General features: G+C 44.7%; 1 protein-coding gene across 1 annotated transcript in view; it reads right to left on the bottom strand.

Annotated features, from left to right (window-relative positions):
- The window catches only part of LOC147025474 (uncharacterized), a 59,091-nt gene extending 39,196 nt beyond the window's left edge, over positions 1–19,895 (bottom strand). Inside the window, exons 1-6 of the mRNA XM_085886497.1 lie at positions 19,547–19,895; positions 19,327–19,401; positions 16,758–16,841; positions 15,964–16,044; positions 10,240–10,273; positions 1,920–2,029 (exon numbers count right to left, since the gene is read on the bottom strand). Coding sequence (XP_085742623.1) covers positions 1,920–2,029; positions 10,240–10,273; positions 15,964–16,044; positions 16,758–16,841; positions 19,327–19,401; positions 19,547–19,639 — 477 coding nt within the window. The 5' untranslated portion in view covers positions 19,640–19,895. The remainder of the gene's footprint in view (positions 1–1,919; positions 2,030–10,239; positions 10,274–15,963; positions 16,045–16,757; positions 16,842–19,326; positions 19,402–19,546) is intronic.
- Between the last annotated feature and the right edge of the window lie 7,361 nt (positions 19,896–27,256).

The following is a 27,256-nucleotide window of genomic DNA, read 5'->3' as shown; positions in this document are numbered from 1 at the left end:
GCCCAAGGTCATCAACTAAAGAGGTATTTCTAAAATCCTCAATTTTCATCGAATAGACTTAAATTTTGAAGAGGATATATATTTCAGGTCATTGAATTCAACCAGCAATTCTTTTGGAGGTCCACAAACACCAAAAGTTCAACATAGGCCGAATTTCTAAAATTGTCAATTTTCATCTGATTCACTTGAAATTTGAAGACGAGATTCATATTCGGTCATTGACTTCAACCACCAATTATTTTTGAGGTCAAATTTGTTTTTTGGATTTTGCAAGTCTCGTGCTCTGCACATCGTCATCTTCTTGTCTTGTTGTTTCTTAGCATATCCATTGTAGTTTTGGCTGTGTGCTTCAGGTCGTTGTCATGCTGAACTGTGAACTTCTGTTCCAGTTTCAGCTTTCTTGTAGAGGGCAGCAGGTTTTCCTCTTGGATTTTTCTGTATTTTGCTCCATACATTTTCCCTTTTATCCTGACAAATGCCCCAGTCCCAGCTGATGAGAAACATCCCTATAACATGATGCTGCCACCACCATGCTTCAAAGTGGGGATGGTGTCCTTTGGGTGATGTGCTGTGTTAGGTTTGCACCAAACGTCATGTTTCGCATTTAGGCCAAAAAGTTCCCTCTTGGTTTCGTCATATCACAAAACATTTTGCCACATGGCCTCAGAATCTCCGGAGTGTTTTTTTGCATTCCGCAAACGGGACTCAAGGTGGGCTTTTTTAAAAGTAATGGTTTCCTTCTTGCCACCGTACCATACAGGCCAGACTTGTGGAGTGCTTGAGATATTGTTGTCACATGCACACAGTGATAAGTCTTTGTCATAAAGGCATGTAGCTCTTTTAAAGTTGCCATTGGCCTCTTGGTGGCCCCTCTGATCAGTCTCCTCCTTGCTTGGTCTTCCAGTTTAGAGGGACGGCCTGAACTCTGCAGGCTCTTGGTGGTACCATATGGCTTCACTTCTTAATGACTGTCTTGACTGTGCTCCAAGGCCTGTCTTGATTCAAGGCCTTTGAATATTTCATACCCATCCCCTGATCTGTGCCTTTCCACAAAGTTATCCTGGAGGCCTTTTTGCAAGCTCCTTGGTGCTCATGGTTGAGTCTTTGCTGTGAAATGCACTACCCAGTGGATGGGACCTTCAGGAACAGCTGATTTTATTCTGAAATAATCAGAATCACTGCAATTTAACACAGGTGGAGGTCAACTAACTTGGTGTGTGATTTTGAAGGTGACTGGTTACACCTGAGCTCATTCACAATTCCGATTATAAGGGGGGTGGACACTTTTTCAAAGAAGATATTCTAGTTTTGTATTTCCAATTAATTTTCTGTTTGTTTTTCATTTGGAAGTTGTGAGTTACGATGTATAGATAAAGGTGGAAAAAGTCGAATTTAATGGCACTTCATTCCAAGCCCTAAGGCAACAAAAGGTGAAAATGTTTAAAGAGGGTGTAACCTTTCATTGGCATTGTATCTGACTTTATATGACGTCCGTTAGTCACAGGTTGTTCCAGACACTGGGCGTCAGGATAGTGGATTTTGCAAGATGGCAGTGTAGTAATATGGCATAACGTCTAGCTCTCAGTCTTGATGGCGGTGTATTATTCATGACTCGGTGTATTATTCATGACTCAATGAGGTTTAAAACTGAAAGTGAGAGAGAACTTCTTTTCTGCTCTCCACTTCACCAAACAGTCAATACTTCCTCCACTTGGAAAAGCCATAATTTACATGAACTAGTGTACGTGTAAATCCCATTATAAAAGATACAGACAATGCCTGTGTTAGGAAATATCACACACACACACACACACACACACACACACACACACACACACACACACACACACACACACACACACACACACACACACACACACACACACACACACACACACACACACACACACGCACCATACCTCAATGAAGCTTCTCAAGTTCCACGTGACAACAGCCAAGATGATGCAGCTGATGAGGAAAAGGTTTAAAACGTTGTTTTTACTCAAAATCTGGAATGACGACGTAAGCTCTGTAAAAGAGAGAAAAAACACCAAGAGGAGGGTAACAGATAATCGTTGGGGTCCTTTCAATCATTGGGACAATACACCAAGTGTAGCAAAGTGTTTCCTGAAAAATCTCTCCATTTGCTGGGTCCAAGTAAAGCATTTAGTCTGGTGTTGGTTTAGTGGTTCGGGTGGCTGACTTGGGATCTCAGGGTCCTGAGTTTGAGCGCCGTTGGCTGCTGAATTAACACCAGGTGGGGTTGACTCAGCCTATCATCCTTCCAAGGTTGGCGAAACAAGTACCAGTGTACTGGTAGAGGGGCACAGCATCAGCGGCACAGCCGCGCTTCCAAGAAATGACAGGTACCCGTCAGCCAAGCTGCCATATGCAGGAATAAAGAATCATTCTCTGAGTGAAAGACCCCTCCCTGCCTTACGACTGTCCCAACTCTCCTCTCATTTTCTCTTAAAATGTGATATCTGTTCCTATCGGTATCCATTCTCATGAAAGGTTATTGTTTTTCTCCACCCTTCATAATCTTAAACATCTCCATCGAATCCCCTCATCATCACCTCCTTTATCATGAGTAAAGTCTGGCCCATCACCTGCTCCTCATAGCTTATTGTAGCTGGGCCTGGAATCAAACTAGTTGCTTTTTGCAGAAACTACAACAACAAAACCCTCTCAGTTTTACCTGTGGCTTTCTGGCACTGTACTGTCTGCTTCCCCTCACGTATCTATCACCACCCCCAGATCCTTCTCCTGGTGACACGATCACAGATTGTCCCTTGTATCATATCATCTCCATTTTTATTATTCATACTCATCCCGAGCACCTTCCATTTCCGAATCTGCATCTGTCAATCTTCTTCCAAATCTATGAACGTATCGACACTTTCCCGAATCTGATCACCACCCTTTCTGTTATCGACCTTACTGACAAGCTTTCTGTCACCTTCAAACTTGGAAACCCGACTCTTCACCCAACTCGCAACCAACCAAATCATTAACCTAAATGAACAATAACAATGATCCTATAACTAACCCTGAGGAACCCCACGACTTACAAACCTCCCAGCTCGACATCCTCCTACTCACAGCCACACTTTGCTTGCGATCACTAAACCAGTTTCCAATCCAGTTAGCTACCCGACCAGCGAATCAGCACACCCTCACCTCAGCCAACAACCTTCTCAGTAGTACCTCATCGAAAGTTTTTAGAAAGTCAAGATAAACTACATCCACTGCATTTCGCTCATCCACCCAGTCAGAAACTGCTTCATCTCCAATAAATTTATTAAATATGACCTCCCTTTAATTAGTTGATATTTCATAAAATGGTCCCTCATCTGATCCCTCATTCATGTCTCCAACATCTTCTCACAAGTGAAGTTAAACCAACAGGTCCATCATTCCCAAATTCCTCTCTGGATCCTTTATTAAACTAGCCGAAACCCCGTCACAGACGGATTCCATTCATTCAACCACCCTCACCAGTTCACCCACACTCGAGGGACATGGACTGGACATCGCATGCTTGCCCCTGCCTACTCATCCCCCGCTCCTGCCCCTTTCCCCCCGCCTTTAATTTGCTTACCCCCGCCCAAAAATTTAATTACCCTGGCCCCGCCCCCGCCTCTTCACTCCGCGCCCCCCATCTCTTGATTCCCCGCCCCCATCTCCCGCTTTCAATTTGCTTACCCCTGCCCAAAAATTTGCTTACCTTGCCCCCAGCCTCTTCACTCCCTGCCTCCGTCTCTTCATCCCCCACCCCCGCCTCTTCACTCCTCGCCCCCGTCTCAACGAAAAGTGTTTATTCTGCTTCAGAGTTGAAAGTTGACTATTGCCACTATGTGCGATGCACTCTTACAGGTACGAAGTTTCTTTCAGTCCAGGTCACAGCACCAAGAAAAATGTGACGCGACCGCGAGGAGGAGCACAAAATTGGTCCTTCAGTATTAATATATAGAAGATACAATGTTTCTTGTTACATTTTTTGTGTCAAATTCACATTCTGAGGTAGTCAGCATGTGCAGAAGAGGGTTTTACATTGCAGACGCTATTTTCGAGGAGTGGAATTACACCTCTGAGCGGTAACGGTCTGTCGACGACGGACGTAATGACGTCAGTGAATGACCAATGATGTCATGACGTCCTTACGCTTCTCAGCGGTGACGTCACATGTCGCCATGTAAACGAATGTAAAACGAAAACTGTTTATTCTGCTTCAGAGTTGAAAGTTGACTATTGCCACTATGTGCGATGCACTCTTACAGGTACGAAGTCTCTTTCAGTCCAGGTCACAGTACCGAGAAAAACGTGACGCGACCGCAAGGAGGAGCAGAAAATTGGTCCTTCAGTATTAATATATAGATAATAAAATACATTTACTGCACTCCAATCATCCGATACCTGTCCCGACTCCAACGAGCTCTGAAACATATCCGTTAACACCACTGTGTTACCATATCTACTCTGTTAATATCATGATACCTGCTGTGTTAATATCATGATATCTTCTCGGTCAACATCACGCTTATCTCCTGTGTTGACATCATGCTAATCTCCTGTGTTAGCATCATGCTAATCTGCTCTGTTAGCATCACACTTATCTTCTGTGTTAGCATCATGCTTATCTGCTCTGTTAACATCAGGCTTGTCTGCTCTGTTAACATCAGGCTTATCTGCTCTGCTAACATCATGCTTGTCTGCTCTGTTAACATCACGCTAATCTGCTCTGTTAACATCAAGCTAATCTGCTCTGATAACATCACGCTTATCTGCTCTGCTAAAATCAAGCTTATCTGCTCTGTTAACATCACGCTTATCTGCTCTGCTAACATCATGCTGTGGGGGGAAATTTTATATTAATGTATTTTAAATTGTAACAAATGGAGTTTCAGAAATGTAACTTTTATGCTGCAAGTTGAATTGGCTGTCATTTCTGGCCAAAAGACTTTTTGCCCAAAATGATAAGAAATGTGTTGTTCTGGAGCAGAGTGACCGAGTTGATAAATGAACCTTTGCTTAGAAAATGTACGAAGTGGCTTTACGTCTAAAGGACACGTCTACAGTCTGGGTGAATATCCCCCAACCACTCTCTCATGAAAGTATAAAATGCTTTGAAATGTAAATTGTTTCAGTGCAAGCATGTGAGGAAGAAAAGTATCTCAGTGGCTTGTACTCCTTGGAACTGACCAAGTACCAAGTTAGAATAAAACACTCTGATGTAATGTAGAAGTGAATTGAATCGGGTTGGTCTAACTGTTAACTAAAGTAAGAATAAATGAAATAGAACCAAATAATATTGCAATCAATGGGGATTCTTACATTCATTGTGCAAGGGTGAGAAGTGTATGGTGTATAATTAGAAAAATAAATTGTTTCACAAGGAAGGACTTGTGTGGACATCAGTTTTATTCGTGTCAATAGGGTTTTTGTAGGATGTTATGATCAAATCAGACAAACCGTTAAATTCTGTCTGAAGTCAAATAGGATTCCACAATCGGCCAGTTAGAATCCTTCAGGAGGACAACGATCACAACAAGGTGGGTTAAAAAAATCCACGTCAATGCTTATCTGCTCTGTTAACATCAAGCTTATCTGCTCTGTTAACATCACACTTGTCTGCTCTGCTAACATCATGCTTATCTGCTCTGTGAGCATCACGCTTATCTGCTCTGTTAACATCAAGCTTATCTGCTCTGTTAACATCATGCTTGTCTGCTCTTTTAGCATCAAGCTTATCTGCTCTGTTAACGTCATGCTTATCTGCTATGTTAACATCAAGGTTATCTGCTCTGCTAACAACAGGCTTGTCTGCTCTGTTAACATCAGGCTTGTCTGCTCTGCAAACATCAAACTTATCTGCTCTGTTAACATCAGGCTTGTCTGCTCTGCTAACATCATGCTTATCTGCTCTGTTAACATGAATGCTTATCTGCTCTGTTAACATCAAGCTTATCTGCTCTGCGAACATCATGCTTATCTGATCTGCTAACATCATGCTAATCTACTCTGTTAACATCATGCTTTCTGCTCTATTAACATCATGCTTATCTGCTCTGCTAACATCAAGCTTATCTGCTCTGCGAACATCAAGCTTATCTGCTCTGCTAACATCATGCTTATCTGCTCTGTTAACATCATGCTTATCTGCTCTGTTAACATCACGCTTATCTGCTCTTCTAACATCAAGCTTATCTGCTCTGCTAACATCATGCTTATCTGCTCTGCTAACATCATGCTTATCTGCTCTGCTAACATCATGCATATCTGCTCTGTTAACATCAATCTTATCTGCTCTGTAACATCAAGCTTATCTGCTCTGCGAACATCATGCTTATCTGCTCTGTTAAGATCAAGCTTATCTGCTCTGTGAACCTCAAGCTTATCTGCTCTGTTAACATCAACGTTATCTGCTCTGCGAACACCATGCTTATCTGCTCGGTTAACATCACGCTGATCTGCTCTGTGAACATCAAGCTTATCTGCTCTGTTAACATCACGCTTATCTGCTCTGCTAAAATCAAGCTTATCTGCTCTGTTAACATCACGCTTATCTCGTCTGTTAACATCATGCTTATCTGCTCTGCTAACATCAAGCAAATCTGCTCTGTTAACATCAAGCTTATCTGCTCTCCCAACATCATGCTTGTCTGCTCTGTTTACATCAGCCTTACCTACTCTGCTAACATCATGCTTCTCTGCTGTGTTAACATCAAGCTTATCTGCTCTGTTAACATCACGCTTATCTGCTCTGTGAACATCACGCTAATCTACTCTGTTAACATCATGCTAATCTGCTCTGTTAACATCAAGCTTATCTGCTCTGTTAACTTCATGCTGGTCTGCTCTGTTAACATCAAGCTGCTCTGTTAACATCACGCTTATCTGCTCTGCTAACATCACGCTAATCTGCTCTGTTAACATCATGCTAATCTGCTCTGTTAACATCAAGCTTATCTGCTCTGTTAACTTCATGCTTGTCTGCTGTTAACATCACGCTTATCTCGTCTGTTAACATCATGCTTATCTGCTCTGCTAACATCAAGCAAATCTGCTCTGTTAACATCAAGCTTATCTGCTCTCCCAACATCATGCTTGTCTGCTCTGTTTACATCAGCCTTACCTACTCTGCTAACATCATGCTTCTCTGCTGTGTTAACATCAAGCTTATCTGCTCTGTTAACATCACGCTTATCTGCTCTGTGAACATCACGCTAATCTACTCTGTTAACATCATGCTAATCTGCTCTGTTAACATCAAGCTTATCTGCTCTGTTAACTTCATGCTGGTCTGCTCTGTTAACATCAAGCTGCTCTGTTAACATCACGCTTATCTGCTCTGCTAACATCACGCTAATCTGCTCTGTTAACATCATGCTAATCTGCTCTGTTAACATCAAGCTTATCTGCTCTGTTAACTTCAAGCTTATCTGCTCTGTTAACATCACGCTTATCTCGTCTGTTAACATCATGCTTATCTGCTCTGCTAACATCAAGCAAATCTGCTCTGTTAACATCAAGCTTATCTGCTCTCCCAACATCATGCTTGTCTGCTCTGTTTACATCAGCCTTACCTACTCTGCTAACATCATGCTTCTCTGCTGTGTTAACATCAAGCTTATCTGCTCTGTTAACATCACGCTTATCTGCTCTGTGAACATCACGCTAATCTACTCTGTTAACATCATGCTAATCTGCTCTGTTAACATCAAGCTTATCTGCTCTGTTAACTTCATGCTGGTCTGCTCTGTTAACATCAAGCTGCTCTGCTAACATCACGCTAATCTGCTCTGCTAACATCACGCTAATCTGCTCTGTTAACATCATGCTAATCTGCTCTGTTAACATCAAGCTTATCTGCTCTGTTAACTTCATGCTTGTCTGCTCTGTTAACATCACGCTAATCTGCTCTGTTAACATCACGCTAATCTGCTCTGTTAACATCACGCTAATCTGCTCTGTTAACATCAAGCTTATCTGCTCTGTAAACATCAAGCTTATCTGCTCTGTTAACATCAAGCTTGTCTGCTCTGTTAACATCACGCTTATCTGCTCTTCTAACATCAAGCTTATCAGCTCTGCAAACATCATGCTTATCTGCTCTGCTAACATCATGCTTATCTGCTCTGTTAACATCAAGCTTATCTGCTCTGCGAACATCCAGCTTATCTGCTCTGCGAACATCACGCTTATCTGCTCTGTTAACATCAGGCTTATCTGCTCTGCTAACATCAAGCTTATCTGCTCTGTTAATATCAAGCTTATCTGCTCTCCCAACATCAGGCTTGTCTGCTCTGTTAACATCAGGCTTATCTGCTCTGCTAACATCATGCTTATATGCTCTGTTAACATCAAGGTTATCTGCTCTGCAAATATCAAGCTTATCTGCTCTGTTAACATCAAGCTTATCTGCTTTGTTAACATCATGCTTATCTGCTCTGCTATCATCATGCGTATCTGCTCTGTTAACATCAAGCTTATCTGCTCTGTTAACATCAAGCTTATCTGTTCTGTTAACATCAAGCTTATCTGCTCTGTTAACATCAAGCTTATCTGCTTTGTTTACATCATGCTTATCTGCTCTGCTAACATCATGCTTATCTGCTCTGTTAACATCAAGCATATCTGCTCTGTTAGCATTATGCTTATCTGCTCTGTTAACATCATGCTTATCTGCTCTGTTAACATCAAGCTTATCTGCTCTGTTAACATCATGCTTATCTACTCTGTCAACATCATGCTTGTCTGCTCTGTTAACATCAGGCTTGTCTGCTCTGCTAACATCATGCTTATCTCCTCTGTTAACATCACGCTTATCTGCTCTGTTAACATCAAGCTTATCTGCTCTGTTAACATCAAGATTATCTTCTCTGCTAACAACATGCTTATCTGCTCTGTTAATATCACGCTTATCTGCTCTGTTAACATCATGCTAATCTCCTGTGTTAGCATCATGCTAATCTGCTCTGTAAACATCATGCTTATCTGCTCTGTTAACATCACGCTTATCTGCTCTGTTAACATCAGGCTTGTCTGATCTGTTAACATCAGGCTGGTCTGCTCTGCTAACATCAAGCTTATCTGCTCTGTTAACATCAGCTTATCTGCTCTGCTAACACCACGCTTATCTGCTCTGTTAACATCATGCTAATCTGCTCTGTTAACATCACGCTTATCTGCTCTGTTGACATCATGCTTATCTGCTCTGTTAACATCACGCTAATTTCCTGTGTTCGCATCACGCTAATCTGCTCTGTTAACATAACGCTTATCTTCTGTGTTAGCATCACGCTAATCTGCTCTGTTAACATCATGCTAATCTTCTCTGTTAACATCACACTTACCTGCTCGATTTGCATCACGCTTATCTGCTGTGTTAACATCAAGCTTATCTTCTCTGTTAACGTCAAGCTTATCTGCTGTGCTAACATCACGCTTGTCTGCTCTGCGAGCATCATGCTTATCTGCTCTGTTAATGTCAAGATTATCTGCTCTGCTAACATCACGCTTGTCTGCTCTGCTAGCATCATGCTTATCTGCTCTGTTAACGTCAAGCTTATCTGCTCTGTTAATATCAAGCTTGTCTGCTCTGTTAACATCACGCTTATCTGCTCTTCTAACATCAAGCTTATCTGTTCTGCTAACATCAAGCTTATCTGCTCTGCTAACATCATGCTTATCTGCTCTGCTAACATCATGCTTATCTGTGGTGTTAAGATCAAGCTTATCTGCTCTGTTAACATCATGCTTATCTGCTCTGTTAACATCACGCTTGTCTGCTCTGTTCACATTATGCTTTTCTACTCGGTTAAAATCATGCAATCGACTTGGATTAAATCATGATATCTGCTCGGTTTAAATCAAGATGTCTACTCGGTTTAAATCTTGATATCTACTCGGTTTAAATCATGCTTATCTGCTCTGTTAACATCACGTTATCTCTTGTGTTAACATCACGCTTATCTGCTCTGTTAACATCACACTTCTCTGCTCTGTTATCTTTCTCAATCCTCTTTGTTCTTTCTTCACACCTCCTTGGATTTCCTCATAAATGATTGTAACTTCTAAATCATTACTTGTTGGGAGCTCCATCTGATCTATTTCACATGAGACTTGTACAACAGTGAATGTTGCTTCGATGTTGTCATTGCCAGGAAATATCTAGAAAATATCAAGTTATCGATAACAGAACAACACAAATCGATCGTGCGATTAAATGTCACTTACGTTCTTTTGAAAACGAAGTGACATCTTTCAGGAACTGCAAGAAAACAAAAATGAAAAATGTTAAACAGTGTCAGGTTTTCACTCACAGATCGTCAAGTTAATCACAAGTTAATCAAAATAATAAATAATTTAAATATCTTTAGTTCATTCACACACGAGCAGGTGAACGATGATCACACGTGACTCAAAGCAGAGGTAACTCGAGGCTCAGTGCAGGTGAATGTCGCACTCAAAGCACATGATCGATGTTCACTTTGATTTGTCCAATCAGAGCTGAGCAAAGCGATGAATCGGCAGCTTTTTGGATCAAGGATTTCAAATCAAATATTTTCCCAAACGCATGATGAGACATCCTGGGTACTTGGATTGGGCTGTGCATCCGCAGGCCGGGATCCCAAACATATTACAACGGTCTCGTGAAGGGTCCGAAGGGACTCAGACGGGATCACGCTGGAGATAAACTCTCCGGAATAGCCTTGAGCGTGAAGGTGAGCTCGGTACACACAGGTGAATCGTGCGTGGGTTAACGTTCCGAAATAATTTACACACCAAGGATTTGGTCCTCTTATTTTTACCAAAAAACATATTCCCAGTCGGTGTGTCCGTAATCCAAGTAACCACAGAAATAAGTTAAAATACAAATTTAATTGATATATAACATTGAACAACAAATTTCAAAAAATTTTTTTTACTGGAGATGTGTAAAGTGATTAAGACTAATTTGGGTACGCTGATTTCAAAAATCATAACCGTTTTGCTGTATCACGTCAGGATTTTCAGGAACAGAAATATTCCCATTGCCAAGAAGTCAGGATTTCAATGAAATTTACATATGTCTTTAACATGTCTATTTCGTACAATTGTTGTTAACTTGTGTTATATTTCTTTCTTTCAGATAAAGATGAGTAGGCGTTCCTGTACCAATCATCCTGACAACTTCTGTTATGTCTGTGGTCGGTATACCAAAAAAGATCAACAGCGAAGTATATCTACAGCAGTGAAAATTGAAGGCCGCCTACTTTCACTACTTCGGGTGTAAGGTGGGGGACCAAGAACAGAGCTGGGCACCACACATCTGCTGCACAAGCTGTCACACAACCTTGACTCAGTGGTTGGTGGGCAAGCGCGCGAGCATGCCATTTGCGGTGCCCATGATATGGCGTGAGCCGCAGAATCATCATGATGATTGTTATTTCTGCTGCACAAGCATCGCCGGCTTCAACAAGAAGAATAAAGGTCACATCAAGTACGCTGACTGCGTCTCTGCTCGTAAACCTGTGCCTCATGATGACGAGAACCCCGTTCCAACACCTCCAGCTGATCAGAACATAGCTGTAAGCAGTGGTGAAGAGGATGGTGATGATGAACCTTTGAACCCGACACTCAAGAATCACACCTTCTGAACCAGGGAGACTTAAATGATCTTGTAAGAGATCTCTCGCTGTCAAAGGCGAAGGCAGAGCTGCTTGGATCAAGGCTGCAGCAGTGGAATCTACTTGAACCTAACACCAAGATATCCTTGTTCAGAGCACGTCACAGAGACATGGCTGAGTTCTTTGAGATGGAAGACACGATGACATTCTGCAGTGACATCAACGGTCTGTTGAAAGAACTTGGGTGTGATCACGATCCTGCAGACTGGCGCCTCTTCATCGACTCGGGGAAGAACAGCTTGAAGGCTGTTTTGCTCCACAATGGCAACAAGAAACCATCAGTCCCACTGGCTCACGCGTTCGGCATGACAGAGACCTATGAGACTATGCGGCAGCTGCTTGATTCCATCAAGTACAATGACTTCAACTGGCACATCTGCGGAGACTTGAAAGTGGTGGCGCTGTTGTTAGGGCTGCAGTCAGGCTACACGAAATACATGTGCTTCCTTTGTCTCTGGGATAGCAGAGACGACAAGAATCACTGGACGAAGAAAGATTGGGAAGAGCGAAAAGAGCATGTACCTGGTCGACACAACGTGAAGCATGTCGCCCTTGTCGACCCAGCCAAGGTTTTCCTTCCACCACTCCACATAAAGCTCGGCTTGATGAAAAGTTTTGTATGGGCAATGGATCTGAATGGGCGTGGGTTTTTATCACTTCGGATATGGGATATGCCTCCACCTCAAGGAAAAGTTTGGCAACACCTTGTCGGAGGCCAAGATCAAGGCTGGTGTCTTTGTTGGACCGCAAATCCGACAGATTATGAAGGACGAAACTTTTCCGACAACTCTAAACCCCAAAGAGCTGGCAGCGTGGAGGAGCTTCAAAGCTGTGACGGACAACTTCTTGGGGAACGAGCGCGTGGACAACTATGAAGAAATAGTGCAGCAGCTGCTGGAGTCCTTCAGGAAACTTGGCTCCAGGATGTCCCTGAAAACCCATTTCCTACACCAGCACCTGAACTTCTTCCCTGACAACTTGGGAGCAGTCTCGGACGAGCACGGCGAGCGATTCCACCAAGAGATTTCACTCATGGAGACGCGTTACCAAGGGCGGCACAACCCGAACATGATGGGCGATTTCTGCTGGTTCCTGCATCGTGAAACTGACACAGAGCAGCACAAACGCAAAGCCAAATGCCTAAAGCATTTTTAATTACATTCTAGTGGAGTTTTTCTGTAATTTCTATAATTTTGAAGCATTCATGATGAAATAAATGAATAAATGAATTTTTGTAAATATCATTGAAATCCTGACTTCTAGGCAATGGGAATATTTCTGTTACTGAAAATCCTGACGTGATACAGCAAAACGGTTATGATTTTTGAAATCAGCGTACCCAAATTAGTCTAAATCACTTTACACATCTCCAGTAAAAATTTTTTGTTGTTCAGTGTAATTAAACGGAGTTGGGACACACTGAAACAAAATGATACCGAGTAAAGAACTCCCTCCGTGATGCTTCACCCATGATGAAAACGGTTGATGTCGACTTCATCTTAGTCTTAAAAATAAATGAAGAAGAGCACTTTTCTACATCGTGACGTTACCAGATATGCCTCCACCCACATTATTACATCATCATACATACTGGTCCCAAGTTTGATTTAAATCCGTGAACCCAGATTCAAAATATTAATTAATTCTCACATCCAGACCATGCGTCCGATCAGGTTGAAATTTAGAACATACATTCCCCGTGACTACGAGATCATAAATGTGACGTTTCACATCGATTGATGAAGCGGCTCAAGAGAAATAATTTTTAAAGATTTTCTTTCAATCCAATATGGCTGCCAGACCATGTGACCTCTTAATTATTCATGAACACCATTGTATATCCACAAGGCTTGGGGAACACGTGGGTGAAGTTTCCCCTCCATCTGTCAAGGTGTTCTGGAGAAGAGGATTATTAAATGTTTATTCTTCAGAAACTCATCTATGCCAAACCAGGTGATCTGTGATTTCAGAGATGGAGAACTTTTTGATCCTCATGGATTGGAAATCACAGCTGTAAAGTTTTTCTCGATCTGTTCAACTGTTTGAGAAGATTTTTGAAGGTTTGATGATTTAAAAAAAATGTCTGCAGCAGCACATGGCCAATGACGTCATCATTTTTTTCCCCCAAACAATTTAGCCCGAGATGACACTCAAAAATTTTCATACTGATCGGATAAAGCGTTCAACGTAAGCATTATGACGTCATAATGAAGTCACCCATGACATTAAAAAAGGAATAAATAAATAAAAAGAAATCACTTGTTTCCCATGGGGAGCACTTCATATGTACAGAGTTTACCATGAAGCGGTTTCAGAGATACAGAGGTCCAAAAGTTTTTTTTTCCATTTTTCCAGCATAACTGCCACACCACATGACCCATGATGTCATAATTATCATGAAAACATTTGCATGAGTCATCACACCTCTGTTGAAAATTTAGTGATATATAATCGGACGGACGTACGGCGGATGGACAACCGGGAAACATAATGGCTCTGATGACATCGTCAGCGGAGAGATATAAACACACACACACACACACACACACACACACACACACACACACACACACACACACACACACACACACACACACACACACACACACACACACACACACACACGGAGAACGGGATTATGAAAAGAGAAAAATGGAGATGGGAGGAGCAGCGATGTGGGCTTTCCCTCAGCACCGAGGCGCTGAGGTCTATATCTCGTCCAGTGAGCATGCCGATTCCATCCCCACACGTGCGATGGTGAAGAGGGTCACTCTGGGCTTCACCACGTACAACTACACACGTCTCCAAAGGACCCGCACAGGATCGCCAGCTTGAGCAAGATGCAACGGGAGGATGTATGGGACCACACCTGGTCAATATGACAGAGGTTACCACAGTGCTCAGAACCTTACGACTCCCAGGAGGAACCTCGACGAATGCTGAAGAATGGTGAAGAATGGTGAAGAAGCGATTATGGTGAGTGATAAAGGCTTTGGCATGTGAGGTTACCCCTTCTCAGGACAAGAGCTGACTGCTGTTGTGATCATAGCATGTGGTTGATCCCTAGCAACCAATCAGGTTTCACCTCTTGGCTCCAGACGATGTGTCACATGCCAGAGCCCTCCTCAAGGCTGGAGGCGTTGTACATTATTGCCCGAGGTGTTACGAATTAAATAGGGGAATGAATGGAGGAAATAAAAGGACATGTGATCGATGAAAAAAAACATGTTCTTGGAGGGAAGGGTGGGGGAGGGGGGAGGATAGAGGATATCAGACAAACGACCACAGCAGCGCTAATGCTGATGCAGGTTATCATGAAGTAACTGTTCTAACACCGACGATGAGCAACTAACGATGTAATTAAATAACCCCGAGCTGTCCTCCAAAACCATTCGCTGACTGGGCATCCTCCACCGTGCAAAGTCCTTCCTTGCCACACCTGAGCTCCTGACTACATACAAAGATTTTGTCCACAGCATGATGGAGTACTGCTCTCCCCTCTGGGCTGGTGCTCCCGCCTCTCACCTTTTTTGGCTTTTTGTGGTGGAAACCAAGGCATTTAAGATCATTGGGATCTTCCACGATGAGGCTGTCTTTTGGGTCTCTCACTATCTCTCAGCATGCACGTCGGTGGTCTTTCTGTCTTCTACCATCTCCTCTACAGCCACGCCACGTCCGCACTCCCGCTCTGACTCCGATCTGTCCCCCCCCCCTATATTTCCACAGGGCGCTCAAGGTCCACCAGCAAACACTTCTGGTAAAACTACCAAAATGAAGAATCAATGCTCACCATCATTCTATCATTCTTCTTTTTCCCTGCCTTTGGAACAACCTCACACACTCTGTTCAACTCCACTCTTCCCTCCAGGTCTTCAAAACAACTGTTCATCACCATCTCGTCTTTCCCCATCCAAAACCTTGATCTTTTCTACCCTCATTAATCCACCCCTTACCCACCTCCTTCAAATTCCCTCCTTTCCTGCCTGAAAGTCCCTGTGGTATCCATCTTGTTTACCCTGTGTTCCCCGCCCCATCCCTCTCCCTTCCACAGATCTCATGTCTCTGTTCCCCACTGTTTTGTCCCTCCCTCTCCCACCCCTCTCGTCTCCTGCTCCCTTTATTATACGTTCCGTGTGTCACTCTTACACGAGCCTCGACAATGTACACAAAAACAAATATATAAATCCCCCCTTCATAAAACTAAAAAAACCTGTAAAACAAAACCTTGAGTAGTTCTACATCCTGTGGGATTAATGTGTGTGTAGTTTTTGAGTGTGATGTGCGATCAAACCTTCAGAAAGATGGGAAGAGCTTCAGAAATTCGTCTCCACAAAGAGATGAAAACCCCTTGAGGCTTCTGTGGGACAGGTTTCTGTCCGACGGACACGAGACAAACGAGAATTGTGCATTAATGAAAGTTCTTTCACCCAAATGGACACAAACAATCAGTTCATCGCTCAACAGTTCGGGATGTGTTATAAAGGGGTGACGGTGGTGTTGTGGTTGTGTGTGTGGTTTTGTGAGTGGTGTGTGGTTCTGCACGTTGTTGTCCTGTTATGAAGTGTGTACGTGTTTGTGTGGGTGTGAGTGCCTGTCCAGGTGTACATTTATATCCTTTGGGATTAAGGTGTGCGTTTCTGGAGTGGTTTGTGTGTGTGGTTTTGTGAGTGGTATGTGGTTGTGTATGTTGTTGTCCGGTTATGAAGTGTGTACGTGTTTGGGTGGGTGTGAGTGCCTGTCCAGGTGTACATTTATACCCTCTGGGATGAAGGTGTGGGTTTCTGGAGTGGTTTTGTGAGTGGTCTGTGGTTGTGTACGTTGTTGTCCTGTCCTGTTATGAAGTGTGTACGTGTTTGTATGGGTGTGAGTGCCTGTCCAGGTGTACATTTATACCCTCTGGGATGAAAGTGTGCGTTTCTGGAGTGGTTTGTGTGTGTGGTTTTGTGAGTGGTATGTGGTTGTGTATGTTGTTGTCCGGTTATGAAGTGTGTACGTGTTTGGGTGGGTGTGAGTGCCTGTCCAGGTGTACATTTATACCCTCTGGGATGAAGGTGTGCGTTTCTGGAGTGGTTTGTGTGATCTTACCTTGAGAAAGGAGGTTTGAACAATTGTGGAAAATTCATTCCACAAAGAGCTGAAAACACGTCGAGGATTCTGAGGGACGGGTTCCTGTGTGATGGAAACAATAAAACAAGAAATGAGAATTAATCAAAGATAGTCCACTGAAACGGTGATGAGTGATGAGGGTGAGGTGTAATCAGCGAGGTGATGAGTGGTGAGGGTGAGGGAGAGGTGTACTTAGCGTGGTGATGAGTGGTGAGGATGAGGTGTAATCAGGGAGGTGATGAGTGGTGAGGATGAGGGTGAGGTGCACTCAGGGCGGTGATGAGTGGTGAAGGTGAGTGTGAGGTGTACTCAGGGCGGTGGTGAGGGTGAGGTGTAATCAGGGAGGTGATGAGTGATGAGGCTGAGGGTGAGGTGCACTCAGGGCAGTGAAGAGTGGTGAGGGTGAGTTGCACTCAGGGAGATGAGTGATGAGGGTGAGTTTCACTCAGGGAGATGAGTGGTGAGGGTGAGGTGCACCCAGGGAGATGATGAGTGGTGAGGGTGAGGTGCACTCAGGGTGGTGATGAGTGGTGAGGGTGAGGTGCACTCAGGGCGGTGGTGAGGGTGAGGTGCACTCTGGGCGGTGATGAGTGGTGAGGGTGAGGTTTACTCAGGGGAGCATTTTGTTGATGTTCGTTTAGTGTTCGATGAGTGCTGTTCTGGGTAGCCATGGACGAGTGGTATTTTATTTGAAATAATCACACGTGTGGACTGGTGGGATGCATTAACCACACGTGTGGACTGGTAGGATGTATTAACCACACGTGTGGACTGGTGGGATGTATTAACCACACGTGTGGACTGGTAGGATGTATTAACCACACGTGTGGTCTGGTGGGATGTATTAACCACATGTGTGGACTGGTAGGATGTATTAACCACACGTGTGGACTGGTGGGATGCATTAACCACACGTGTGGACTGGTAGGATGTATTAACCACACGTGTGGTCTGGTGGGATGTATTAACCACATGTGTGGACTGGTAGGATGTATTAACCACACGTGTGGACTGGTGGGATGTATTAACCACATGTTTGGACTGGTGGGATGTATTAACCACATGTGTGGACTGGTGGGATGTATTAACCACACGACTGGTAGGATGTAATAACCACACGTGTGGACTGGTAGGATGTATTAACCACACGTGTGGACTGGTGAGATGTATTAACCACATGTGTGGACTGGTGGGATGCATTAACCACATGTGTGGACTGGTGGGATGTATTAACCACATGTGTGGACTGGTGGGATGCATTAACCACATGTGTGGACTGGTGGGATGTATTAACCACACGACTGGTAGGATGTAATAACCACACGTGTGGACTGGTAGGATGTATTAACCACATGTGTGGACTGGTGGGATGTATTAACCATATGTGTTGACTGGTGGGATGTATTAACCACATGTGTGGACTGGTGGGATGTATTAACCATATGTGTTGACTGTTGGGATGTATTAACCACATGTGTGGACTGGTGGGATGTATTAACCACACAACTGGTAGGATGTAATAACCACACGTGTGGACTGGTAGGATGTATTAACCACATGTGTGGACTGGTGGGATGTATTAACCATATGTGTTGACTGGTGGGATGTATTAACCACATGTGTGGACTGGTGGGATGTATTAACCACACAACTGGTAGGATGTAATAACCACACGTGTGGACTGGGAGGATGTATTAACCACACGTGTGGACTGGTGGGATGTATTAACCACACGTGTGGACTGGTGGGATGTATTAACCATATGTGTGGACTGGTGGGATGTATTAACCACACAACTGGTAGGATGTAATAACCACACGTGTGGACTGGGAGGATGTATTAACCACACGTGTGGACTGGTGGGATGTATTAACCACACGTGTGGACTGGTGGGATGTATTAACCACATGTGTGGACTGGTGGGATGTATTAACCATATGTGTTGACTGGTGGGATGTATTAACCACATGTGTGGACTGGTGGGATGTATTAACCATATGTGTTGACTGGTGGGATGTATTAACCACATGTGTGGACTGGTGGGATGTATTAACCATATGTGTGGACTGGTGGGATGTATTAACCACACAACTGGTAGGATGTAATAACCACACGTGTGGACTGGTAGGATGTATTAACCACATGTGTGGACTGGTGGGATGTATTAACAATATGTGTGGACTGGTAGGATGTATTAACCACACAACTGGTAGGATGTAATAACCACACGTGTGGACTGGTAGGATGTATTAACCACACGTGTGGACTGGTGGGATGTATTAACCACACGTGTGGACTGGTAGGATGTATTAACCACACGTGTGGACTGGTGGGATGTATTAACCACTGATGAACCCTCTGATGACATGGACGGGTTTGTACCGACAGGGGAGAGAGAGGAAATGTTTGGTGACAGACAATCCCACATGAAGGATTCGAACCTGGGATCCCAAGATCCCGAACACAGGTGGGAACGTCAAACATCCCGACCCAGAACACACTTCTCACTCTCAGGAAGGTGTTTGTGTTCCAATGATCATCGCCATACCGGAATAAAACGAAGAGGAGCCGGAAGGATGTTCAAACATTTCATGAAAATCTTCACAGAAACCTCCCAGAGATCCTGCAGGACGGACAAAGGAACAGGAAGAACCATCACCGGTCAATGTGATTAAAACTACAAAACTACATTAAATTAATGTACAACACCGAACCGAGCAACAAGGATCGCGGGAAAAACATCAACAAACCCGCCGGTTACTCCTCACCCCTTGGAAGAAGATGTCATGGCGGGAAATGGCGTCAAAAAGGGGGAAAATACTGAAGAAAAGGAACGCGAGATGAACTAGTCCGCACTCCATGACTGTCACCAACAGATGGAGGATCAACGATCTGGGGACAATGGGGACAATGGGGACAATGGGGACAATGGGGACAATGGGGAATGAAAACTGAACGGTTTAATGATAAAAATAAACATAAAGTTTTTTTTTGCATTTAAAGTAATTAATATGAATCTGAGTGAAGATTGTAAATGATAAACAACCAGTTAAATATTAATTTGTTTCATATCCTTCAATTGAACGAATAAATCAATGTTTTCGTTCCCGCAATCCCGATCATTCCAGTGTTGATTCCCCCGAGTAACGGATCGTTCATTCTTTCTCGTAACGAATCGTTCATTCCCCCTAGTAACGGATCGTTCATTCCCCCTAGTAACGGATCGTTCATTCCCCCGAGTGACGGATCCTTCATTCCCTCTAGTAACGGATCGTTCATTCCCTGATTACTGATTTATTTGTATCATTCGCTCCTCGGTGTAAATCAGTGAAATAAAAACCCCGAAGGATCATGAATGACCATTGACACAAACTGAGCACGATGTGTCCACTTGAACCGCTCTCAGGTTCCGCGCTTGAGGGAACTCTCACTCTTCCATGAGCCTCGACCATGTGGACAAAACCACAAAAACTCGCCGCCATGTTGGGGATCACTGGGACCCAGGCTGTGTTCCGTTACCAAGCGGCTTGTTATCGCTTTCCTGGTCATCAGTCAGTCAGTGGTCACGTCATGTGACACAAACTGGCCACGACACATCGGGATCATGTCCCCCAACCTTGAGTTGTTCTCCCCATGGCCGGGTCTCCCCCGGAAAGGGGGTCACACACCTCCTCCCCTAATCCCTCATCATCACTGAAACATCTTTTCCTCACAAACGACATGATCGATGCGGACCGGATTTGGGACGATACATCAGAACAATCAGGTCCCATGGGGTTCCCCATCCGGACCCTCCCCTACGAAGACCTGAAAAGGGGTTTTCCCCTCAAATTGAGGTAATTTATTTTAAAATCTCCTCAGAAACCGACGGAGAGATGTTCACCAAACTCTTCATGAAACATAAGGACCGTGATGTTATAAACTTGAGGTGTTCTCCCCATGACAGGACACCTTCAGGAAGGGGGGAGGGGGCATGGCCCCTTCCCCACTAATCTCCCATTTTCATCTCTGGAGCCGCTGCGATCACAATGAGCTCGTTTGGTGAAGTTTTATTACAAGAGAATCGAGTGAAACTGAAAACCTCCACCCGGACAGAATGTCCTCACTCAAGGACCACGGCGACGTTGTTTCCGTGCACACCGCCATGTTGTTAAGCGGTGCCAAGCGTTCCGTTCCGTTGGAGTGCCTGCTTGAGCACTTCGAATCAAGCAAGCCGCTTAACGAACAACAGCAAGCTGCTTCCTAACGGAACACATCCGAGGTGAAGGGGATTTCAATCACGTGTTCACTCGGATCCGAGCAACAATTCATAGTAGTGGAGCAGATAACAAGATCAATCGTTCAAATGATGATACAAGCATGAAACTTGGCAGCAATATTTATTTTATATCATTTTATGAGAAAACAGTACTGGCCACTTGAAATTCCAGCATGGCCGCCATTTTCCAAGATGGCCACCAGACGACTACCCAAAATCTATCTATAATTCCAGCAATCTGTGTGTGTGTGTGTCTGTTTGTGACCGCCGTTTCTCGACAACCATCGATCCGATCGGATTGAAACTCGCCTGGAATATTGCTGGGGACCCGCAGATCACTTCATCACTTCCGGTTCTGGGTTTGGAGCATTGGCAGGTCTCCTTGGGGGCTCCCTGCTGACTATCTCAAAGTTAAGTTTCCCGTCGTTATCTGTCCCGTTTTAACTGTTTATTTTCTCACCTCCATGTTACTGTGTGTTCCCAGTTCGGTTTTGTTTCAAAAATCGTGCTATTTTGTGAGATTTCGTCGAACTTGTCTTACCTATCCTTGAGGTAAGAGGATATGTGGTGGCCTATCCTTGAGGCCTACCCTTTGTTCCCCTCGGTGTACGATCGTGTTTATTTGTTTTTTCTCCCCATTATCTTCAATTTCTATCTTTCCCACTTTCTTAACGTCCCCCATCCCAACTAATCACTGTATTTCTTATCTTTAAAAAAAACGCTTCTTCTTCTTCTTCTTCTTCTTCTTCTTCTTCTTCTTCTTCTTCTTCTTCTTCTTCTTCTTCTTCTTCTTCTTCTTCTTCTTCTTCTTCTTCTTCTTCTTCTTCTTCTTCTTCTTCTTCTTCTTCTTCTTCTTCTTCTTCTTCTTCTTCTTCTTCTTCTTCTTCTTCTTCTTCTTCTTCTTCTTCTTCTTCTTCTTCTTCTTCTTCTTCTTCTTCTTCTTCTTCTTCTTCTTCTTCTTCTTCTTCTTCTTCTTCTTCTTCTTCTTCTTCTTCTTCTTCTTCTTCTGCTTCTTCTTCTTCTTCTTCTTCTTCTTCTTCTTCTTCTTCTCCTTCTTCTTCTTCTTCTTCTTCTTCTTCTTCTTCTTCTTCTTCTTCTTCTTCTTCTTCTTCTTCTTCTTCTTCTTCTTCTTTTTTCACTTTTTCTTCTTCTTCTTCTTCTTCTTCTTCTTCTTCTTCTTCTTTTTTTTTTTTTTTTTTCCCTCCGACATTTCCATGACCTAATCTGTTGAAAACTCGCTGAAACCCCGTCACAGACGGAGAATTCCGTTCATTCAACTACCCTCACCAGCTCACCCACACTCGAGGGACATGGACTGGACAAGGCATGCTTGCCCCTGCCGACTCATCCCCCGCCCCTGCCCCCATTCCCCCCACCTCACACCCCCACCTTCAATTTGCTTACCCTCCGCCCAAAATTTTAATTACCCTGGCCCCGCCCCCGCCTCTTCACTCCCCGCCTCCCCGTCTCTCGATTCCCCACCCCACTTGCCCCTGGGCCCCCGCCTATTCACTCCACACCCCCGTCTCTTGATTCCCCACCCCACTTGCCCCCGGGCTCCTGCCCCCTGTCCAGCCCCTCACACTCAACCCCGCCTAATTCACCCCAGCCCCCGCCCACTCTTCCCCCGCCTCACCCCGTCTCCCGCTTTCAATTTGCTTACCTTGCCCCCCGCCTCTTCACTCCGCCCCGTCTCACCGAAAAGTGTTTTTTCTGCTTCAGAGTTTAAAGTTGACTATTGCCACTATGTGCGATGCACGCTTACAGGTACGAAGTTTCTTTCAGTCCAGGTCACAGTACCGAGAAAAATGTGACGCGACCGCGAGGAGCATAAAATTGGTCCTTCAGTATTAATATATAGATAACAAAAACGATCTCTTATAATGCTTCATCTTCCTCTTTCACACGTGCGGTACTCTTTACTGTGTCAGAATGCACCACTCTTCTGCTATTTAATCAGACTGCTCTCAATTCGACCTTTCCTTCATACCTTGCCTAAAAAAAATCCAACTGTTACAGCGTTTCTTCTCTCCATTCTCTGAATTCGCCTTTATTGCATCCCTCAAGAAATGTGTTTAATCGCATAACTGACCTAAAACTTTAAAAAACCACAGTTTGCTATGAATGTTCGCTTTCCATCAACCATTCTTTTTTTTTCCCAACTTCAGTGCCAACTCACTCCTCTCACCCCTCACTCTCAAAGCAACCATCCCACTCTTCTCCCTCCAACCCTCCCTCTCACCTCTCTCAAAAACTCCCCCCTCACCTTTCTCCCACCATTCATCCTACCCAAAGTTGCCCCTCCTCCCATCCACAAAGCTGCCTCCTTCCACTGCCCTCTCACCCCCATCTCTTCACTCCACCTCCTCAAATCCTCAACTGCCTTCTTCCCCCTCTCTTGTCCCCCCTCTCCCCCAGCACTACAGAGCCTTTTCTCCTCTTTTTCGGCCCCCTCCCTAGCTATTCTGCAATCCCCCACACTCTTTCAACACCATTCCTTTCCTCCCCCCCTCGTTCCTTGTCCTACCCTCCTTCTCCCCCCCACCCCCTGCACCCAAAGCCTCCTCCCCTGCCTCTTCATTAAAAGTATGGACCTCAAATATCCGGGGCCTTCGCTCAAACCTTTCAGATCTTTCCATACAGGTTGCCACTGACAAACCAGACATAATCTGCCTTACAGAAACTTTCCTCCCCCAAGACGTGTCTGACTCCCAAGTATCTCTCCCTGGTTACTCCCTCCTCCGGTTTGACAGACCTGAGCCTCCCCCTGGTGGAGGGGTTGCTCTCTTCATCAAAGACTCCATTCCTCACTCTCCCTGTACTGCCCTCACTCCCCCACACCCCCAGGAATACCTCAAGCTACGGCTTCCCTCCACTCCCACCTCATGTTTATATGTGTACTGTACCGTCCACCTAACAGTGATGACTCCATCTGCACCTCACTATCTGAAAACATGGACCAACTTCTATCTTCTCATGCAAACTCTCTCTTCCTCTTATGTGGTGACTTCAATTGTCATCATGCCAGTTGGCTCGGTGTGGGAACCTCTCTCACCTGTCATGACACCTCAGCAAAAGCTTTCTGCGACTCATTGGGACTGACTCAATCGGTCAACTTCCTGACCCGGATCTCAACCAATGGAACTCCATCTCTTCTGGATCTGATTTTGACAAATTTCCCTGACAATATCTGCTGCTCTTCCTCCGCTCCAATCGGTTCTTCTGACCACGTCCTTGTCAAAGTGGACATCTCTTTGGCTATTATCAGAGAACCACCTCACCGCCGTCGAGACTGGCAGGGTCTCCAAGCAGCCCTCAAACTTATAGACTGGTCTCCTATCTCTACTTTCTCCAACATCAACTCATCCTGGGAATTCTTTCAACGAAACTTGCTCTCCCTCATGCACAGATTTATCCGCTCTCGTCTTCAGTTGTCCTACCCTTCCTCCCGCCCTTGGTTAACTGAAGCTTGTGGCGAGGCAGTTGTCCTGAAACAACTTGCCTTTGCCTCATGGAAAGCAAACCCAACTGAGGGCAATCTCAGTTCCTTCCATAAAGCTCGGAACAAGTGTGTATCTACCCTCAGGAGAGCCAGAAAACAACATCTTTCTCTTCTCAAGTCTGAACTCTCAAACCTCTCTCCCTCCTCAAAATCCTGGTGGCGTCTAATCAAATCTGTTTCTGGTGTATGTTCCCCCTCCATCCCCTCCCTCCCTTACCTCAAATGGCCGCACTGCTGATACCGCACGTGAAAAAGCTGAATGCCTAAACTCGGTGTTTGCAGCTAAATCTTGTGTCCAAAACCCATCACGTTCTCCACCCACCTTACCCAGTCGCACCCAACTGTCCCAACACTGTGTCCTTTTCTCCTGACAAGGTGGAGAGCTTGCTGTCAAACCTCGACTCAGATTCTGCAACCGGTCCAGACGGCATCAGCCCACGTGTCCTCAAAGCCTGCTCTTCTGCACTTTGCTCACCCTCTCTCTGTTGTATTCACGCTCTCATTTGCTCAAGGCCATCTGCCATCTGCTTTGAAATCAGCAAACATCACTGCCCTGCACAAAAAGGTGCAAAAGCAGATCCCTGCAACTACAAACCAATCAGCCTTCTCCCAATCATCAGCAAGGTTATGGAATCCATCATCGCTTCAGATATCAAATCCTTCCTCTTCTCCAATGGCTTGATTTCTGATCATCAATTTGGTTTCAGACCAGGTCACTCTACCCTGGATATGCTGCTTCTGCTCTCCCAACAAAGGATGGAAGCACTCAATGCCAGACAGGAAATCCGAGCCGCATCCCTGGATACATCACGTGCTTTTGACACAGTCTGGCACCCTGCCCTGCTCACCAAACTCTCTTCCTATGGTATCCAAGGCCATCTTCACTCATGGCTCGCAGACTTCCTCTCCTGTCGCAGTCAACGTGTGGCCCTAAATGGAGTTTTTTCACCCCCCCCTTCCTGTCCAGGTTGGAGTTCCTCAAGGTAGCGTTCTGGGCCCTGTTCTTTTTCTGGATTTCATCAATGATCTCTCCGACTCTCTGGAAAATCCTCTATATCTCTTTGCTGATGACTCCACCCTCTGCCGTACCATCGGTCATCCCTCAGACCAGCAATCAGTAGCTTCTTCGCTCACTGATGATCTGGATAAAATCACAAACTGGTCAAACACGTGGAACATGTCTTTCAATCCGGACAAACCTCACACTCTATGTCTCTTCGAAAGGACCATTTAGATAACCCCTCCCATCCACTTTCTCAACAATCCTCTGGAAGAAATCCTTTCTTTCAAGCTTCTGGGTCTCACTATCTGCCATGACCTTTCCTGGGAAAGCCACATTTCATACCTCGCCTCCAAAGCCAGTCGCCGACTGGGAATCCTCCGTCGTGCAAGGTCCTTCCTCGGCTCACCTGAGCTCATGACCACTTACAAAGCTTTTGTCCGCAGCCTGATGGAGTACTGTTCTCCCCTCTGGGCTGGTGCTCCTGCCTCCCACCTTTCTCGGCTTCACGCTGTTGAAACCAAGGCATTTCGGATCATTGGCATCTCCCGCAATGAGGCTGAGTCTTTGGGCCTCTCAATCAATCACCGCAAGTTGGTCGGTGGTCTTTCTGCCTTCTACCGTCTCCTCTCCATCCTCGCCCCCCCCCCATGCTGTGTCTGCGATTTGTCCCCATCACATTTCCGCAGGGCGCTCAAAGTCCGCCAACAACCCCCTTCTGGTGGAACTACCAAAATCACGAATCACTGCTCATCTTCACTCTTTCATTCCTCTTTTTTCCTGCCTTTGGCATAAACTCCCTCACTCTATTCATTCCCATTCTTCCCTCCAGGCCTTCACAACAGCTGTTCACCACCACCTCTTATCATCCCCCATCCAAATCCTTGATCTTTTCTTCCCCCGATAATTAATCCACCCAAGCCCACTTCCTTCAAATTCCCTGCTTTCCTTCCTGAAAGTCCCTGTAATGTCCATCTTCTATTCCCCATGTTCCCCTTCCACAGATTTCCAAATGTCTCTGTTCCCCACTATTTTGTCCTTCCCACTCCCTCCCCTCCTGTCTCATGCCCCCCTTGATGTGTGTTGTGTGTTCGCTCTCATACGAGCTTCGACAAGGTATACAACAAAAAAGATGTGCCTTTTCAAGGTTTGATATTAATCGGACGAGAAGTTCCCAAGTTACGGCCATTTATCTGTCAACCAATGACAAGACACGGTGCTATGACATCACGAATGACGTCACAATTAATGTTTATTTATTTATTTTTTTGCATGATTGACGTCACAATTCTTCTTCTTCGTTTGGTATGACGTCAGAATCGACGCTGGGGACCTGAGTATGTGCCTTTTCAAGGTTTGATATTAATCGGACAAGCGGTTCCCAAGTTACGGCCATTTATCTGTCAACCAATGACAAGACATGGTGCTATGACATCACGAATGACGTCACAATTAATGTTTATTTATTTATTGTTTTTTTTCACGATTGACGTCATTTCTTCTTCTTCTACGTTTGGTATGACGTCACAATTGACGCTGGGGACCTGAGTATGTGCCTTTTCAAGGTTTGATATCGTTCTTCATCCGTTTCTGCTGTTTCCCAAGTGTTTCCCAAGGTTTGAAAGCTGTTTTTTTTCCCAAGGTTTGAATTAATTGTTGTGCTTGGTTTACATTTGTGAATACATTTACAGAGAGGGGGGCGAGAGAGGAGGGGGGAG

The sequence above is a fragment of the Eptatretus burgeri genome, chromosome 6 (assembly GCF_056783735.1).
Source record: "Eptatretus burgeri isolate ZD-2024b chromosome 6, Ebu_testis_v1, whole genome shotgun sequence".
In the NCBI taxonomy this organism is placed as follows: domain Eukaryota; kingdom Metazoa; phylum Chordata; class Myxini; order Myxiniformes; family Myxinidae; genus Eptatretus; species Eptatretus burgeri.
The sequence above is the reverse complement of the archived record's forward strand: the minus strand, read 5'-3'. Positions and strand labels throughout refer to the sequence as shown.